General features: G+C 39.3%; 1 protein-coding gene across 1 annotated transcript in view; it reads right to left on the bottom strand.

Annotated features, from left to right (window-relative positions):
* The window catches only part of shq1 (SHQ1, H/ACA ribonucleoprotein assembly factor), a 28,316-nt gene extending 9,950 nt beyond the window's left edge, over positions 1–18,366 (bottom strand). The window contains exons 1-10 of the mRNA XM_026306696.2: positions 18,191–18,366; positions 18,004–18,068; positions 15,194–15,322; positions 14,904–15,067; positions 14,654–14,766; positions 14,459–14,556; positions 9,600–9,757; positions 8,970–9,023; positions 5,191–5,314; positions 783–903 (exon numbers count right to left, since the gene is read on the bottom strand). Coding sequence (XP_026162481.1) covers positions 783–903; positions 5,191–5,314; positions 8,970–9,023; positions 9,600–9,757; positions 14,459–14,556; positions 14,654–14,766; positions 14,904–15,067; positions 15,194–15,322; positions 18,004–18,068; positions 18,191–18,366 — 1,202 coding nt within the window. The remainder of the gene's footprint in view (positions 1–782; positions 904–5,190; positions 5,315–8,969; positions 9,024–9,599; positions 9,758–14,458; positions 14,557–14,653; positions 14,767–14,903; positions 15,068–15,193; positions 15,323–18,003; positions 18,069–18,190) is intronic.
* Between the last annotated feature and the right edge of the window lie 1,694 nt (positions 18,367–20,060).

Below are 20,060 nucleotides of genomic sequence, written 5' to 3'. Positions count from 1 at the left end.
AGAGAGAATATGTCATCTCTGCAGTCTCTATCTTAAATGGAAAAGAGATCTCACCAACTCTAAACCGGACTGCTGTTTCTCTCCCACCCATTAACATCCAGGCAACCATATTATTTTTAAGAGCACAATTCAAGGCTTCTGCTCAAAAAATGTAGAATCGAGAATGTAAGGAAGGTGGGGGTGAGCACTAAATCCCTACGGACCTTTTATCGTGTCTGCATCTGGGCGCTGAGCCCACAACATCAGGCACACATTTTTCAACTGGGCTTTTTCCAGACAAGCACACCACTTGGCTGAACCCTGTCCAAGAGTAAAACAGAGCTCATTACAGAATAATGCGCTCGCAGGCTCACATTTGAAATGTGTAAGTAATTGTAAAATATGTGCCAGAAGGAAGGAAAGAGCCATCAAACCTGTATCATTTGGGTAAAAAGTGCAGCGTTTGCATTTTTGACAGCCATGGAGAATATGAGGAGCCACATGCATGCATGTGTGCTCTTAAAAGTTTCATGCATGGTAAATCTGATGAGCATAGTTTCCTCTTTTAAGACTCACTGATGGTACTTCTGACACATGATAATGGAGACAAGGAGACTGCATCTATCGCTGGCTTGGTCCCAGCCCTGCGTGATAAATGACTCGTCAAATCCTCTCCACTAAAGCACTGGTGCATCAAGGGGGCTGAGTGGCACTTCCCCTGGCTCTGAAGGTAATTCTCTCAAGATGAAGGTCTCCGAGGTGTGTGTGTGCAAGGATTTGTGTGTGTGTATTGGTGGCCTTACTTGATCCTCTGGATCCAGATGCAGTAGTCTGTGATGTATAGGTCGTTCAATATATAGGCTGGGTCGTTCTCTCTCAAGATTTTGTGAATATCCAGCAGACATTTGAGGACACAGGCTTTCCCTGGGCACAGGAACACAGTGTGGAAGGCAAATGGAAAAAGAGTGTTATTCGTGCTCAGTATTAGGGATGACAATGCACTCCAGCTGCTGGCAGACACAGCATACATCAAAAGACTTGCAGTCATTGTTCCATACATAAAAGCCAAGGTACAGGATTAGAAGAAAATCCCAGCAAGCTACAGAGTAATTTGATCCATACAGTATAAGAAAGGTTCCCGGTTAAGAAGTAGTTCATCTGAAACAAAAGAGCCAAAGAAGCCAAGTCTATTTTTCGCATTGTGTGTGTCAATTAAGTTTAGGTGCTGTTCACACTTTCTGTCAAAGATGTCGTCATCTGTCAAGAATAGCACACAATATTTTTGATGTTTTTCCTGTATTGTAGTTTGTCCATTCAACTTTTGTGACATATCATTACAGTTTTAATCTGGATCCATTTTGCTTGTGATCTGACAAACATGAAGGCCTTTATACATTTTACAGACGTGAATAATTCAATCCAGCAAGATAATGGATCAGCTGCAGTGTTTTTCAAATGTGCATGGCACGAAGTTGAATACAGGTCTACATAACTGCTATCAGCCTTTGCAAAATTTGGACATGCCAAAGACAGACTGATAAAACAGGGTTTATGTTTTGGCTAAAGCTGCTCAACTGACTTGTAACACCATTAATGACAGTCCAGAAAACAAAACAGGTTAACATTGTTGGCCCATCCTCTTGTTGACTGTCTCATTCAAAAAATATATCCTATACAAAAAAATGATGCTTCGTCCACCATACCCACATCTGTTCAGAACCATGGAACTGTTCTAGAGGCAGCAAGAATCAAAATGAGTATCTCAAAACCTTGGTACATAAAACTTGCAACACAGCAAGAAAGTCAATGTTACATCAATACTAGAAGTGTTTATATGTGAACAGAGGAAACATATAAAACATTTTTAAGGTTAAAGTAACACCTTTTAATTAAATTGTTAATTTAATTAACTGATACAACTTCATGGTTTGTTTATAGCACCTAGAAACACACAATGCTATATACTTGCTTTATTGAGGTTTACATAAAGACTGTTAAATAAAAATTAAAAGCCCAATTTTTTTTCTGGGTATTTATATGCTTGTTGGGTTTAATTGCTGGAGTAGAAAGTCACAATTTATAATGTAAATTATATGAGCACTACAAGAACTAACCAAAGTCATGCTTTGTGACAGTCTTAAACTATGTATTTTATTCAACTTGAATGTGAATGTGGATTTCGTAATTAGAAAATTCCTTGTGGTAAATTGCAGCATGTGATGCAATATGCAATTCATTACAGAAAGAAATTGCTTAATCAGGGCATAAATACATTGCCATCCACACAAATTATGTAAACTATCAAACATGTATCTACTAAGTGGTGGGATATTTTGTTATAATGCAAATGACAAGTTTTATTATTGACACCTGCACTGTGACAATGTGTTTTGAAATCTCTTTAGCCAGCAAGCTGCAGTTTTCAGCGCTGTACAACTACAAAGAATCTCCATTTGTTATTCTGACAAATGACTTTTCCCTGAAGTGTACAACAAGCCAAACTGCCACAGCACTTCACCCTCCAATCAGGCATATAAATAGCCTCATGATGTGGCCAACAACCCACTGAGGGCAAGAGAAAATGCTCCTGTCCACCTCCACAGAGCTGGCTGGCATTGTCCGAAGACATTCTAGCCCAATCAAAATAAACCATGCACTCGCAGTGAGGAAAACCTTAAATAAACATTTGGTTCTCATTTAAGTATGGGATCATATGCAGGGAACTCTGCCGTCAACTTCAGGACTTGGATCATCTGAGGCAAAAACACAATTGCTTCCAAGACCTGACTTATTTTTCTCAGGGAAGATTCATGAGTTGCATAGAGAAAATTAGGGGAAAGGTTGCTCTCTGCAACAGTTCTTGGTAAAAAAAAAAGGCAAATAGATAAATCGGTATTTCGTACCAGCAATGTACAGTATGTCTTTGAATAGAGTCAAGTGTAAATGGATTTCTTTCTCATTTTTTTCCACAGAGGAATATAACCTCTTAATAATAGATTTTCATGCAGGGACTACTGCACATTAGACTAAAAGTGCATCATCAGTATAATAATAATAATAATGATATTAATAATAATGACGTGAAGATGGGGAGAATACAGGGTTTGGGGTGCTCACTTTGAGGAAATGTGATATATTTTTAAAGGCAGATAAACAACATTACTTTTTGTTTTCTAAGCAGATCACAGAGAAGCTTTCAGAAAGCAGGAAAAGCAGCAGGACAAGATCTGCATTTGTCAGATTTTGCCACTAATGATGTGCTGCTTGAAAGTCTGGAGAGGTACTACTTCATCCAATGTCATATTTAAAGTACCAGGGAAATCAGTCATGACAGCACTGTGCACTGACAGTTCAATGCAGTCAACCTCTGTATCAGCACATCTAGTTCAAATGATTGCACATATTGGAACATTCAATATTAACACCTTCTTTTATACTGTCCCTTCATCCCAAGCCCTCTGTCACACATGCAAACATGCATCAGTCGATCTTGTTCAATAAAACCCAGCAGCACCCCAAAAGCACCCCCTGTTCACACCTTGCCTGGCTTAAAAGATTTCATTACTCTTCCTTGATTTTCCAAAACTGAATCAAGTGTCTTTTTGACCTCGAAATGGACTTCCCTAGACTAAATCCCTCAACTTTCCCTGCCAGACCAGACTTTCATGACTGGTGGTAATTTTGCCTGAATAAAGGAGAGCAGAGATGCATGGTGGATGAGGACCACATCTGACTTTTCTCGTCTTGTCTTCTCAGTTTGATCACAACAGTAATTTGACCTTTAGATCCTCCCTACCACTTCGTAGCAGCAGGCACCTCAGGCCCTTAGCTCCTCTGTATCTGCCCAGTGGCTCTCTAGTTACAAGCACTTATTGTAGGAGGCCATGTTACCAGAGGGTTATTCAAATATTTACTCCTGGATAACATTTCCTAGTCCTTAACCTATGTGTTGCCATCAATGGGTTTGTTTTGCTAATACCTATGAATGTTTGCTTTCATAGCCACTTAAATGAAGTGTCTCAAAAACAGAGCATGCATTTCCATTTGCCTTATCCTGACAAATTAATTAGTGTGTGAAGTAATGCTGCGTGGAAAGACACCCTCAGACACATGGCAAGGTGAATTGCTTTAGTGTTACAGTTCATTAAAGGGAAGGCTCTATTACTCATACTTCCCTAATGCGTGCAAATATCTGTTACGAGTACAATCATGAAAAATAAAAGTGAAAATTTGTTTTTCTTTTCTTAATATATTGATACAAATAAAGAAAGCTTTCTATCAACTGGGTGTTTGAACAAAGAAGAACCTCAGTATAATGTTGTCAAGAGCTGTCAGGACTCTCCATGCTTGGTATTAACATAAACATTTCAATGACAGGAAATATTTTTCTGAGGTGGAGAACAAAGGTGAGGGAAAAAGTGACTCTAGCTGCTGTTTCCCTGGTTTTTCTGATCAACTCATCTTCTTACTTAATGAGGCGCCGAAATGCTAATCTAGATCTTAAAAGGCCTTTAATTTGCTGTTATTTACCAGTAGTAAAATCATCACAAGCTGGATAATCTTAGCCCTCACACATCCGCAGTGTGTTTACACTGCAGAGTTTCATCTGTTCGTGAGGGCTTTTGATTTTAAGATTAGTCTGAGCTTTTGAGATATCAAAGTCAACAGTCCGTTTTCAACTGCTGCAACCCCATTTCGCTGCCTGTGCAGGTGGGAGTTGTACCTCTCTATTGCTTAGCTAAGGAATATTACTCTCAAACTCACACTGAGTATGCTTATGATGCCTTATGTCCAGCAGGATGTGTCTATCAGGCAATGTTCCACAAATGCATGCTGGCTGTCAGGCAGTCTTTTCAGCAGCCAGCCCTCATAATCAACATGCATCCAACAGCTTACAGGCAGGCAGAAAACTCTATCTGACTCCACACTCCAAAACCTCATTTACATATAAAAACACTCTTTAGAAGTAACCACAGGGTGGACAAAATCAATTCACGCTAATTTGCACAGTGAAGTGAAATGAATCTATACTAAGACGTTGGATTTAACTGAAGCGTATAGCTTTAATGCAAAAGAGAGACTACCGACTCATGAACAGATGGCAGACACTAAGGGGTCATGACCAGCGTGCAGAGGTGAAAGGTCACTCTGGTAATGTGTCTTTATGAGTGTGGTGTGTGGGCTGCTGGTGCAGTGCTTAAGGAGGCTCACCTGACTGCAAAATCTTAGCTGTGTCACAAACAGCCGCAGAGACCATGGCAAAGTTTCTATAGAGTGGATAACACAAAACCCTTCGTCCAAATGACACCAGGACCTCTTGCAGAGAACTGTATGTCTGCAAAACAGAAAACATGACATTCAGAAAACTATCCACTACAAAAATAGACCATGGTTTTATTCATGAGACAATGGAATGAAGAGAACTGACAGAAAAGGTTTGGCCCAGGAGTTTTCCATCCTCTCTTTTTGTCAGGTTTATGTCTGGCTCCCATTGGTGTGCACTGCAGTGACTGGTGCTCTAATTACTCCAAACAACTCCTCATTTATAGAGCTGGCAAAATAGGGGCTCACAAGTCTTAAACACCTCTGTAGCACTGGCCTGTTAATTGCTGTTTCTCTTTAATCACTGCCTTCACTCTAAGATTTTCTCTGCACTAATGGACAAACAGCCTGGAGAAAGAAACCGATTTTGATGCCTTGTTGCTTTTTTCTTCTTTTCTTTGTGGCTTGTTAAGGCTGTGTTGCGAGATTGTGCGTGCGTGTCATCGGGGATCATGCTTTCCCTTGGGCTTGTTTAGCAGGAGTGTAAATAAGGTCTGCTGCTGCAGGGGTGGGGGGACTCACAGTCACACCAGTGCAGTCGACTGAGGACAAGTAAACACAGAGCAGATGGAGGGAGGAGGAGGAGGGGGAGGCGGGAAGGAGAATGTTAGGCATAAGTAAGGCAAGAGAGACAGACAGTGAGAGCATAAAGAAGAGAGCACAGAGGGAGAATGGAGTGAGGAAGCAGAGCTGATATCGGCAGTGACACACAGACAGACAGGCAGTCAAAGACAGGGAGAAATCCATTGTAGAGCAGAGGGTGAGGAACAGAAGAGGAGGAGGAGAAGGGGGAGGCAAGGAGTGGGGGGATTGAGCGAGGTGGCCTGTCAATAGGAGCTGACAGCTCTGCTGGCTGACTGACGAGCAGTAAAAGGCTGCCAGGCAGGTGGAGACTGTTCTTTACTCCACTGTCACCACAGCAGGAAACTACTCCATCTCGAACTGCGGTCAAGGTCTTAGAAAGCAAACTTCTCTAAGGTGCCTCACTGGATTGTTTACAATTGCTTAAGAACATATTCAGACCTTGCAAAACTTTTTTACTGCACAATATATTGTGTTGTCAGTGGAATTTTAAATTGATAAAATTGCAATTCTTTGCCCAGCAATCTATACTCAATAACTCGTAGATGTACTCAAACTCCAAAACTGAAATCTCTCATTCACAAAATTATTCGGACCTTACTGCGACACTCCTAACTGTGGTCAGGTGCATCCTGTGTGCTTTAACTGAGATGTGTCTACAACTTGACTGGAATCCACCTGTGGTAAACTCAACTGAGTTCAGAAAAGTGCCACAATTCACATTGTACGTCAGAATACTTGTTTTCTCCTACAGGTTTCAGAAACGTGTGGAGACTGTTAATAGCGAAGACAGCCAGACTCAGTAGTTATTTTCAGTAGCTAAGACATGTCTATACAAACCAGCTCATCATGACACCCACTCTTTATCACAGCTAATGGAACAATAGAATGTAACTGCACAAAAGTAGTCTCATATTCAGTACTGAGACATGGCTAAATAAGCCTGGGTGTAAATCCTGTTATAACAGTATAGGTTGAGCCTTCACATACATCTATATTACTAAGCGGAGCGAAATACTTACTGCAGAAAATATAATAAAACAGATGGATCAAATACAATTCATCTAGGTCGCATGAAACAGTTAAATAAAAAAATCGGACCATATGGGGCATTCCTAAGGCAACAAAATCTACATGAATCTACAAGCATGAACAACATAACTAAAAAAATCTCAATCCTGGAACAGGGTCTGGCATAAAGAGACCTTTTCCATGTCAAGTTTTAATCAGCTACATTATCTGGATTACTTAGCCAACCATTTTCTTGGAACAAACCGCAAGGATCATAATTGATCTGTAGATACAGTTATGCTATAACACTGAAGAATTAACAGTGATTTTATCTGTTTGATCAAGGGTCAGTGGTTATGAGAGTAAATCACTTTTTTTAAATGAGTGCAGTCACCTAAAAAAACAACAAATGCAGATGATGTAGTTTGCTCTCTAGTATGTCTTCAAATATTAATTGAATCTACATATTTACAGAGTGAAACCACGTGAGACACATGCACATCTGTGCACATGTGCACACACACATCAATATTCACCTCAAAAGTTTCTCTAATCATGTCATAATGCGTTCAAAATACAACAGAGACAACATACCCAATGCTCAAAAGCCAGTGTATTCAATAGCTGCTTATAAGCCACAAATGTTATAAAAGAACACTGAACAAGGAGATGAACTGTATTTAATATTTGCGTAATGTTTCTACAATGTCTGTCTGAAACATCAACTGCTGAACAATGGATCAAATAATGTAGACAGTCCCTTGTCCTTTGTGTTCTTCCACAGTTCTTTTATTCTAGTTCTAAAATCATGGTATACTTCCATTATAAAATAACCTTGTTTCACAAGCATTTCCTTGCCAACCTAAATCTAATTTGAGAATTGCATCTATGAGAAAGCTGTCATCAAGATAAAAAGCAAAACTCAGAAGTCTGTTGGATATGTATTCTCCCAAAATCATATGTCTGGCACTGGCAAGGACACATTCCAACAGATATCATGACTTATTTCCTGAACATAACTGCTATTTTGATACAACTATATTGTGCACAGAGAAGGTGAGTAGTGTTTGCTTTTAAATGTTCACATTTTTAGTTCAGCCACAAGCTGGCTTCCTGGCAAATAAACATTTGTCGAGTTTGAAAGAAGTAGGGAAAGAGGATTAAACATCCAACACTTGAGTAGAGAACAAGCTCATTTATAATCTGATAATGGTAATCCATTGACCAAAGTGACAAAATCAGGGAAATATCTCATGATAAAGGATGCTCCATGTTCACTTTTGTACTCTGCAACAACTTGCTATTATTTACTCACACTACTGTACCAAGGTTTTGCACCTGTGAAATTGGTCAAAATCAGCTCTGCCAAAAACTGAAATTCTGATCTTCTGCAATGTGTATTTTTAAAAGATTCCTTCTAGGTGACACAAAATATGGGAGGAAGGAATGGAAATTTATGTAAAAACATCAGCCCTTGATGTTTCACTGCAGACTGACCACTGCAACAGATGAAACTGTCATTTATGTCTGGGAAAAGGTTTGATTTCAAATCTGCAGCACTGTTTTGATGGATATACACAGTGGGACAGATACTGCTGCAAGAAGAAACAATGAAAGAGACAGACAAAGCAAGCCAGAATCACAAATTAAATTACGCTTTGAGAATTACTTTATCTGAGCTCTCCGCTCTGCACCACAGCACGGGACATTATTGGTTTTCACACAACACTGCCTTTCTGTTTCTCTAAGTGGCCCCCTGCTTACTTTACCCGAGTTACCTGATTCTCACAGCAGCTCCAGTCCAATCTAATATGCCTATAGCCCCCAGCAATTAAGTACATTGTTATATTGTTACAAAAGCTTTACCAAGTCATTCAGTCACTCATTGCGCTCAGATGACAACATCAGGCTCTTCAATATTCCCTCTGACCAGAAACTAGAGGTGAAAATGAGCTTGACAAACTTGCAGTAACGTTTAATTATGTGCATATTCCCTCCTAAATAAAAACATAGGTATGTGAGATTCATGCATTCTCTGCAGCACAGCTTATTTCCATGTGAAATTAGTGACTCACCTCCAGCCAGCAGAGAGTCCCGCTGAGTTTTCGGATTGTCCATGGTGACTCTACCTGCAGGGATGACAGGGACCACTGATCATCAGAACAACAGCAAAATAACATGGTAACAGGAAATGCTAGAAGAACATACAGTACAATACATTCTGTGTGGAGAGCAGCTGCTCAGATTTCTGTTCAAAATATTAAACAGACTACATGATTCAACAAAGTGGGACTCTCCAGATTATGATATCCCAAATGGAAATTAAAAAGATTCGCATGTAGTAGATTTCATTTTCATAGCTGGGCTTTAATCCAACGTTCTGCTCTATCTGATATCTCTAGGAATTCATTCACACATGCTATGAAGTATCTTTAACAATGAAGTCAGCCCTGTCTCACCTTGTCTTTCTGCAGCTACCTTAGTGGAGTGACACAAAGAGGTCTGGACTGAGCTCTCAGATCTGCTGGTAATCTCTTAAGGCTCTGAATGAAATGGAAGGGGGTCTAAAGGATTTGAGGATAGAAGGCTTTGTCATCCAAGGCTAAGTGCTGTTCAGGAGGAGTTGGCTCTTCACACACACACACACACACACACACACACACACACACACGCACACACGCACGCACGCACGCACACAGACTCACATTGTGCTCTCCCTCTGTGGAGCGCACTTCATAGGAGTATGCCAGCAGGATGTCCACAAGGCTGAGCCATGCTTGGTAACGAGACGTCTTGTCCAGCAGGTAGGAACGGTTGGTGAATTTTCTCAGCTGCTCCTTCTCATCATCAGTGAATGAAACAGCTGGACAAGAATATCACAGTTAGACATGCCATTTCTAGGCACAACTAGTCTTACATACACATGTAAAGGCTGTGAAGACTGAAACAGAGAACTGTCCTGCAAAGACTACAGTAGTGGGTGTGGGAAACGGTGGTGGTGGCTTAGGCAGATTTATACAGAGGGAGTGTATGACTTTACAAACTCTCCACTCACCCTAAACCACCATCATTTAAAGATGCTTTTCAGTCATGAGTTAAAAATACAAACCAGTGATTTTCCTGACCGATACATATAGAAACCATCGCTGTATACAGTGTTTTGTTATAGCAATGCTATGAGAAATAGCTTAAGCGAGTGGATTTAGTGTTTTAAATCTTTAAGATTACCTCCACAGTAAGCTGGCTAAATATGAAAATGCTTCATTTTCTCTCTGTTTTGCCAGTGTCATGTTTTATGTTGGAGAGTGAGATTCTGGCATTTCCCACTAATGCTTGCCAAAACCTTCTCCTGCCTCCCTGGGAAAAATACAAGCAGTAAACCAGGATATGTGTATGTGTGTGTGTGTGTCTGGGCACACTTGTGTTCATTTATTAAAGATGCATTCTACAGATCTCATTAACACTTACATGTAAGTATAACACTTATTACAGTATTATGACTGGATCAATCCTACCACTGGAGATGCCTTCCAATTACTTTTTAATGCTAAAATAGCAGCTTACAGTAAAATTTGGACATTTTAAAAACACTCATTGGGTGACAGGCCAATAAGAAGCTTCTAAGATAAACTTACATTGAATGCCCTTATTTCTTTTACTGTGACCAACATAAATACTGAATTAAATATTTTACATCTATAAAAATCTACTTTGCATTGTACTCTGTTGGACAAGTTGTTTCTAAATTAACTCAGACCTATTTTGGCATTTCTGTACTGCAGGTTTCTGGTACAAGCTCTGTTGCCTCATAGCAAGAAGTTTGTGTCTTTGAATCTATGGCTGACCAGGTGCTTTCTGTGTGGAATATGCATGTTCTCCCCATGTCTGCGTGGGCTTTCTCCAAGTACTGCAGCTTCCTCCCACAGTGCAAATGCAGGTTAGGTTAATGAGTGGTTTTAAGATGCCAGTTGGTGTGGATGTGAGTGTGACTGGTGATCTCTCCGAGGGTTTACACCACCTCTCGCACAATGTTGGTCTAGTCACAGTGTAGATAATGGATGGATGGATGTAATTTCTTGTTACTTACACACCGATACATATCTGTAATAAGCCTGGTTGATTTATCAATCTAAACAGACCATCATAATGAATGGAGGCTCCAATATATCAGAGTGCATATTGGCACTCAACACGTGGACATCAATTAGACATGATAGCCTTACCAATATATGTTTAACATTAAACAACAGTTACAGCTCTTTAAGCCACAGAAACACACTGAAATGCCTATGTGACATAGAGTTTTCTTTTTTTGTCTGTGAGACTGTCTAAACCAAAATATTCTCAGACATTTTAAAACTATTTCCCATATTCACACCAGTTTGTTGGATTTGGATTGTTGGAGATCATCATAACTAAAGCCGATGAGGAGCAAAATGCCAAAGAAGCCAAAAAAGTCCAACAATGAATTAGCAAAATTAGAAAAGTCAGTAACATTTGTTTGACAGCGAAACAGAAAACCCTGAGCTTCGTCATATAAAAATATCTCAAACCTCTGCTTCCTGCAAAATCACTAACTGTTGCCTTTTGAAAGAGACATGTGCTTAATGGGGATCTGTGGCAAGCCTAATGGGGTGACACAAACAGACTTCAATCCCATTTAAGCTATCTGTACAGCTCTGTATTGAAAGCCATGCTGAATGTCTGCAGGAACATGCTGTAACTCAACAGTTTTTTTTTTCCTTTTCCCAGCAGCTTATTAAACAGCTGAAAGCAATTCATTTCTCTGCATGAGGAAAGGAGAGTCCCTGCAGTGAGCCCCTGATGAGCAAGACTATATATAAATATATATATATAAAGACAGACACACACACATATGCCAGAAAAGCACAGGCACTTGAAGAATATAAAACACAAAGGTGTATCTATGTTTGATTTATGTTTTATGTATTTATGGATCATCATTCACGCAGAAATTACCCTGAAGATTTCGACAGACACAAGCACCACCTGTTCTGAAGAAAGATATTGAGAAACACACTCATATTTTGCAACTAAAAACCTATATTCACAATAACTAAATGCAAAATCTAAATAGAAACAGACCCACATTCTTACATGTTGGACAAAGCAGCCACATGATTCTGACGTTTGTTTTTTTTAATCCTGCAGCCAAACTGGTGAGGTGAGCAGACCCGATTTAATTATTTCCACTTTAGAGCCAATCAATTCTAATGGGCATTAGCAGACAGTGTATGAGGGCTTCTTCTGATTGCAAATTAATTTCTGACCTAATTCCTCCAGTTGGAATGGCAGCCTGGCTCGTCACTGCTCTCTACAGGTCCAGATGGCCTGATGGCATGGAGCAAATATGTTTTGTCAAAATACTGCTGAGGGTTGGAAAACACTGTCAGAAATTCATGAATGCGAAAAGGTCAATGTTTGACCTTGGATGGCAGATATGGGTAATACTGAAGTGATATTTATTGATAGTGTTCTCAAACTGTAGTCATGTATCGCCTGAAACAACAGAGGGCTATCTAATATGGTCAAAGGTCACATTTCTAAACTCAGTGTAACAAGGTAGAGTAGAGAGAAGCTGAGCGGTCAGGACCATTTATTCTGGACCAGTGGGTGAACACGGCCTTTGGAGGATAGTTCTGACCTGTCAGTGTGCTGGCCCTGACACTGGAAAGCACAAAGGGGCCGATTTCTACTTCATTAGCACTTGTGTCCACATCCATCTGTCAGGTGACATATTTATCAACTTAACAGAAGCGACGGAGGGGGCATAAAGTCTTAAAAAAAAAAAAAACCCCACATGGAGAAAAATGTACTGGAGTTCACCATTTGAAATATACGACCAACAGTTAAACTCATGAGCATGCTTTCAAGATTTGATGGCAAGCTGCTTAAATCTCCTGCCCAATGCTATTTTTCACACTGAGCTGAGGCTAATGCTATTCAACCTGTCAATCAAGCCATTAAGTTTAATTTGGCCCATTTATCTACGCCTGGGCTCCTGACTGCAGCACATCTGAGAATGCAAAATGAGGTGAGGGAGCCAACGGGGCTACAAGGAACCGTAATGTTCTTCGGAGGCTAAACTCAGACTGCGGCTAATGGCATTTTGCATCGCTGACTGATTGCTGCTCTTTTGCGATCGGGCGCTCGCTCTGGTGGAAATTCGACCAGCAGCACTCCCTCCTGTGATAATGCTATGTGTTTAATCTAAATCCTCTGACGAGCGTACGACACCCATGCACCACACACAAGCTGTGGCCGTGAGCCATGTGCCAGCTTAAACAGTGGAACTGCTGGAATTAGTGGGCTGTTAAGAAGACTAGATGGCACAATTAAATCGACTTTGGCAGTGCACTGGCTTTATAAGCTATCACTCCTTTGCAAGAGGCAGGAGGGAGAAGTGAAGATGGGAGGCTCCAGCCAACAAATAGCACATTTCAATCAAGGTAAATGAGCCATTGATTTGAAATGGATGGGACCTGACTTCCAAAACAAATCCTGAATTTGAAAAAAAAAACAAAAAACAAAAAACAAAAACTGCTGAAGATATTAGAAGATTTTTTTTTTGAATTGTCACATTCTAACTTGTTAAACTGTTCAACAGGCAGCAGAGAGATGTAGAGATTAAGAAAGGTCCAAGTTCAATCTCTCATAATGACAAGAGTGTTTTTTTCTGTTGAAGAGCCCTGAGGCTGTTTGGCAGGGAAGGCAGCTCTGTGGTTGACACGCTCAGCTCTGATCTTCCTCTGGAAAGAGGGCAGTGAAAAGACTCATGTGTCCTTTGGGGATTCATATATTGTCAGAGAACAATGTCAGTGCCTGAGAGACAAAAAGCCCAGCCAACAGATTCCTGTTTGGACGTCTGCATATATATAATTTCAATTTACAATACTGTTTGTGGAAGTTATGTTATGTGACTACTGGGAATTGCAAAATGGTCAACAAGGTATTTTAATTTAGTTAAATAATAACACATGATGCATGATTGCCCTCTCAAATTTTGTAACTTTATGCCACCTTCTGGTAGCCCTTTGTTACTGCTTTGCCTGTCACCGGTAAATGGCTTGAAAAACCCAAAATGATCCACATTTACTAACATTTGATATGTGATCATAAACATAACATTTTTTTTCATCAAGCATTAAGGGTGCTGACCAAACACAAACCACACACCTCAAATATAAAAATGCAAATTCACAAGCACTCTTTACTATGCAAACACACGACAACACTACTCCAAACACTCAAACCACTACACCCTGTTATCAGACTGTGCTACTGTGGCCTTACTAATCACTGGCACATTTTTTTTTACATTAAACATAAGTTCATAAAATACGTCTGTAAAGATAAAATCAGTGTTTATGTCGCAGGACAAATGACAAAAAAAAAAAAAAACTATGTAATTGTCTTTTGTCATAGATAAAAAAAATCTTGTTTATATAGGCACCCAAACATGAGATTGATCCTAGCAACACAACTGAGATTTAGATATCTATAGATGACGTTTAAAGATTATTAGGAGACAGCTTGGGCTGACCTGCTTCTCCTTGATGCTCTGCTGAAGGACTCAGCTTTGTCCACCACGGTCTAAACTTCAGTAACCCCTTTATTTCATCATCCTCAAACAAATCAGCCCTGCAACAGAATGCAGATATTAGCAGACAACGAACAGTGCTGGGGGGGGGGGAGTAACATTTTAGGGTGTCAGAGATTTTCACATTGACAAACTCACAGGAAATGGTCTGGAGAGAAAGCTGATGCCTCTGCTTCCAGTCGTGCCTGCCTTCTCTCTGCTGCTGTGGTGCCTTCTGGGTTCTTGACATCAATCACATCGCTGAGTTCCTCCTGTCAGGACAGCCACAGCATTGAGGTGTCGTACTGTTATACAGACTTCACTTTCATGATAATGACAGTTCTATTCAGCAGGCTTGTTCATATTCATACAGGACATGAGGATTTCAGTGATTAGGGAAAGATCTCACCTGTAATCTGGCAAACACTCCACACCTCTGATTGCCAAAGCCATATTTCTGCAGGGCTCTCAGCTCCTCTTCAGAGGTCTCCTTGTAAACCTCCTGCTCAATCTGCCAGTCAAATTCCTCCTCGTCTTCCTCTTCATCCTCTGCCATGCTCTGACTGCATCCTTCTGAAACGTTAAGAGGTTACAATTGATTGCAGGGTAACACATTTCCTCTTGGTGCTAACCATATCACCTGTATCTTCAAACTGCATATTGACTTAAAGAAGTTATGGATGGATGAATGTGGCTTACCTGTGCTCACATCTTCTACTAGTGACTTTGCTGAACGGGAACCTTTTGGGGCGAGGAGACTCGTCAGCATCTGGAGGCCTTCAAAATGTTCTCCAGGTGTTTCCTTAGGGACCCAAAGACTGAAAAGACCTACAGCATGGTAGGACATGAAGTACACTATTTTTTTAAACCATCACCGATGTTAATAAACTCACTCTGTAAAAAAAAATCTGACTCCTTTGAGTGCTGACATGCTTAACCAAATGAATAACAGTTTAATCCTTGTGATTTATCAAATGACATTTCTCATTTAACAGTACCAGTCATTTGTGATTACAGTGTCTTTAGAGAGAGAGCATCTGTTTGTTTTTCTTAGTGACTGGACAAAATAAGTCACTTTATCACATGTTATTTAAAAGTTTTGTATGTTTTCAGCATTAATCTACAATGTAAATAGAAAATATGAAAATCAACTGAATTAAAAAGCTTGCCCCAGACTTCTGACTGCTCCTACAGATCCTTTTTCTAAATGTTCTTTAAAAACTGATAGTAATATGTCAGGAAGGACACAGCACACACACACAGATTGCTCACAACATATGATAAGAGAGGACAAGAAAAACAGGACACAATCAGCAAGTACTCACAGACTACTGATTTTAACCCTAAAGAAAAAAAAAACAAAAAACTGATTGATCACTTTTAATACAGTCATAGATTTTAATTCTGCAAGTGCATAACAAATGACAGCAGATGAATCAGGCCACCTGCATGTGCAATACTTCAAGATGAAGTAGTTGCTTTACAAACCGCTATTAAAATTAAACAGGCATTACATGATTGATGAATATGAATGATTTAGCTACGCACAGAGATAATCTGATGGTCGCCTAAAGACCTCATAAAATTTTAATGTACCCAAGTGTTAAAGCTTAAAAGAGCTTTACAATGGAAGGCGGCTAATTGCTCGAGTTGCAGGACTTGCAGAACGGAGAGCTAGAAAAGGGGATCTTAATGATTGCTCATTATAAGTCTAAACAAGGACACTCATTAGCGGAGCTTTATTAGCAGATGTTACAGGCTTATTTAGACACAGCGTGTTAACTGGGGCCACGCTGACAGACGGGCAATGAGGTGTCAGAGTCCATAAGGCAGACATCTCTGTGAAGACAACTTCATTACAACTGATCATAATATCAGAGAGCAGGGTACAGAAGATAACAAACTTCAGGCCAATACTTATTATGTTTCATTTGCTCCTTCTATATTTAAAGAAAACCCATACGAGCTCCCTGTCATTGACATAGTGGGGTGATATTACAGGCAGAATGCCGGCTGTTATCATTATGACATTACAGATGGTTCAGTGGTCCTTTAAATGGGATAAAATACCACCATTCATATGTTAATTAACGCTGCCCTATTGACTGAAGTACAAAGCAAAGGCACCCTGGGGATCGATCACTGACTGCTACTAGCACCATGCTGCAGGGTTGTGTGTGACTGGTCATCGATGTGATGCAAAGCAATATATATATATATATTTTTTTTTTAAAGCAGGCTACGCTGTGGAGTTTTCCTAGGCAACAATATAAATATGCTTACATTCTAACACATGTTGACATAAAATACTACATAAAATGCTTCTTTTTACCAACATGTATGAATCTTTCTCCACAAATTTTCTTCACCACAACTGAGTAATAACAATGGGCCTTGCAACAATTTAGTCTTGTCCTAAATCTATCCTCTTTCCGGGAGATTTATTTGCACACAGGTTCCAAGCTGGATTCAGCAAATCCTCAACTGCACAAACTTGTCAGAAAATCCATTTAAATTTGCATAATCAATACCACTAAAACTACTATATAAAGCTTAATGCTGAACTCCACTGGATGGAAAAATGGGTGCAACACATTCTGGACAGCGACCTGTATACAGATCCTAAAACTGCCATAGTGAGAGACTTTTCCAAGGAACTATACTGTAATAATTACTAAAAGCTCTGGAATCTGCAAATAAAATCAGTTTAGATAATGATTATATGCATTATCTGTCAGTATGAGAAACCTGGGAAATGCCACAAATTAAATCACTTGTATGTGCCACATGGGAGTGACTATTTCTATGCACAAATCTTTACTTTAAGTAAATCGAAGTGAAACTTAACAGCCCAGTTTAGCAATTGCATTTGGGAAGGTGTGGTAATTATTCTATAGTTTTGTATTTGTATAAGGTTTGTGTGTATATTAAGTAGGACTTAATATGTTGCAAGAACGTTGGTACAACTAAAAATGATCTTGTCAAACTGTTTTTCTCATGTTAAAGAAAAGTCGGCACATTTTGACAAACATGGGAGTAACACCAACAGTTGTTTAAACCTAAAATATGTAAAAGAAATTAAATTGATGGATGATATTAGATTTTTCAAGAGAAAACCTAGTTTTTTTATTCTTTTGGATTTTGGTGCATCTCAGGTTCACGGCTCAAAGAGTGATTATATCTTGTACTGCAGAGTGTGACACACATCCAATTACAGCAAGACGTTTACAGCCACCTGAGAAATGAATTCAATCATACTTGAGTAAATCCACTGAGATTAATTTGTGGCTAAAAAAAATGTGGGATATTTTCATTCCTCTAGGTTGTGCATATAATAGATTTCGATGCCTACAATATTCAGTTTAATGCAACAGCCGTTGCATTTACTTATTTGCCTCAGCAATTTCATACATCATACCACTATACAACTAGTATAGTATGACACGTCACGCTCCTTTACCACCACCATACAGCATGAGTTATCATCATCATACTATTATGACACCTACCTTTATCAATGTCAAATTTGGCCTTTTCTTTCCCATCTTCCACTATTCTTCCAGGAAGACTTAATCTGAAAATAATATAGTACCCCAACAAGGGCAACAATTACTAAACAGTGAAAACAAACATCCTTTTTATTTGATTAGCTTTAACATGCATATACAGTGACATCAGTGAATGTGGTTAACTCACCTAAGAAAGTAAGGCTTGGCATAGAACTTGAAATCTGTCCCATCAATGTAGAGATCAAACTCTGATGTTTTGGTGTAGGGCACACGGATGTTAAGGATCAGATAGTTGGGATCTTGGCTCAGGTCAAACGCAGGAGTTATCATTGTGGTTGTTGATGTAATACGGACCTGTAGCATTAATCGGATATGATCTTAAACTCCAGTTGCACTGCAGTTTCACATCAGTGTGTCAGGCTGTTAAATGAATCATGGTCCAGCTGACTATACCACGCCACCTGGTGGATGACTCTATTAAATGTTGTTGGAGCTGATCACGTGGCCAGAAGTAGCCGCGCACGTGTCTCCTCATCTGATAGTGAAGACTGTCGACAAGCTCCGTGTCGAATATGACCACAACTTTCCTACTTTGACCTTAATATCAACGTTAGCTTACAATGCTTTCCTTCCCTTTTCTGCAACAAAAATTTTTAAACAGAAATGTTCATACCAAACTGCATTTAAAAACCTCGATATTTAAAATTCTCTTACTGATTTGCAAACATGTGTATCTTTCAAAACATTGCTTAATCTGTTTTACAAACTTTCAGGGTCAGTAATTACGTCCGGCTCAACCCTCATCTACTAAGAATCGCTTTAAGAAAGATGTTTGAAAATATTATCTTATACCCTACTATATGATTCACCCTAGGAAGTTGTTGACTTACAGTTATAAAAATGGTTATGGTATGAGTTTAGTGAGTTTTAGGTGTTTTTGCTGGGCTGCATGCATGATGAATTTAACCACAAGTTGTCTATAACAACTTGAGGTGGCGCTGTGGGAGGTTAATAAGTCTGTTGACAAGCCACGCCGATTTTACAGATGTTTAAAGGAGGTTTCGTTTCAGGGTTAGCTACTGACCCGCTATATAAGCTAACGTTAACACATGCGATGCGGCTAATGCAGCAGTGCTAGCTGCGCCACTAACTCAGACCACTCTTTGTTATTATTATCATTACACTCCGGTAACAGGTGCTGACACACAACATATTTAGAAAACAGTTAAAGAGGAATACACAGTACACTCACCAGATAGTGTGCGTTGTCCCAACAAGCTTCACTGGATGATTTTTAATGTGGCGTCCATGTTTTACCGTAGTGCATGGTGTAAAAGGGCAGTAAAGGATTTGTTGTGATAAGTTACTTGTGTCCCTATATTTAACTATTTTCTCAATCATTTATTGTTTGCATTCGTATGTAATGTTAGAGAATAGTGAAATAATATCCATAATATTTTCATAATGACAATGTTTTGTTTATAAATCGACAGTTCTATTTTCACGTAAACAAAACAGGCAAATCCTGACCCTTGGCAAAAAAATAGCTCTCCATTCTGCACTGTTCCTGACGTGTGTGGCTTTGTATTCTAAAATATAATAAACCAGTTCTTCTATGTGGGTAACACTTTAATCATTTTATAAGTTGTATATGCACAAAACAATAACATTTTTAAAAGTTGCCTAATGAAGGAGGCATAAAGGAGATTGGTTAAGCAGGGCCCATCAGCACATAACCAAGTTAAGTTCTTATAGCTAGGCTAATTGCAAAGAGTGAAAGGGCGAAATATCTTTTAACTGAAGGAGTAGCCTGAGTCGTTTTTTTTTTTTTTATGTAAACCAATTTTTAAGAAGTCCCCATACAACGTACTGTAATCAACCTTTATCATTTTTAATCAAGATAATAACATGGCAGTCGAATGTAAGTTTATTCTAGCATACACTAGTGATCAAAATTAAGTTATTAAAACTATATATAAAATAAACCTGACTCGTTTGACCCTTGAGTACATTTGACAATGCTATTACAATATAATAGCGCGGTAGTAGTAACGTCA

Source organism: Mastacembelus armatus, chromosome 5 (assembly GCF_900324485.2).
Source record: "Mastacembelus armatus chromosome 5, fMasArm1.2, whole genome shotgun sequence".
NCBI classification, from domain to species: domain Eukaryota; kingdom Metazoa; phylum Chordata; class Actinopteri; order Synbranchiformes; family Mastacembelidae; genus Mastacembelus; species Mastacembelus armatus.
The sequence above is the reverse complement of the archived record's forward strand: the minus strand, read 5'-3'. Positions and strand labels throughout refer to the sequence as shown.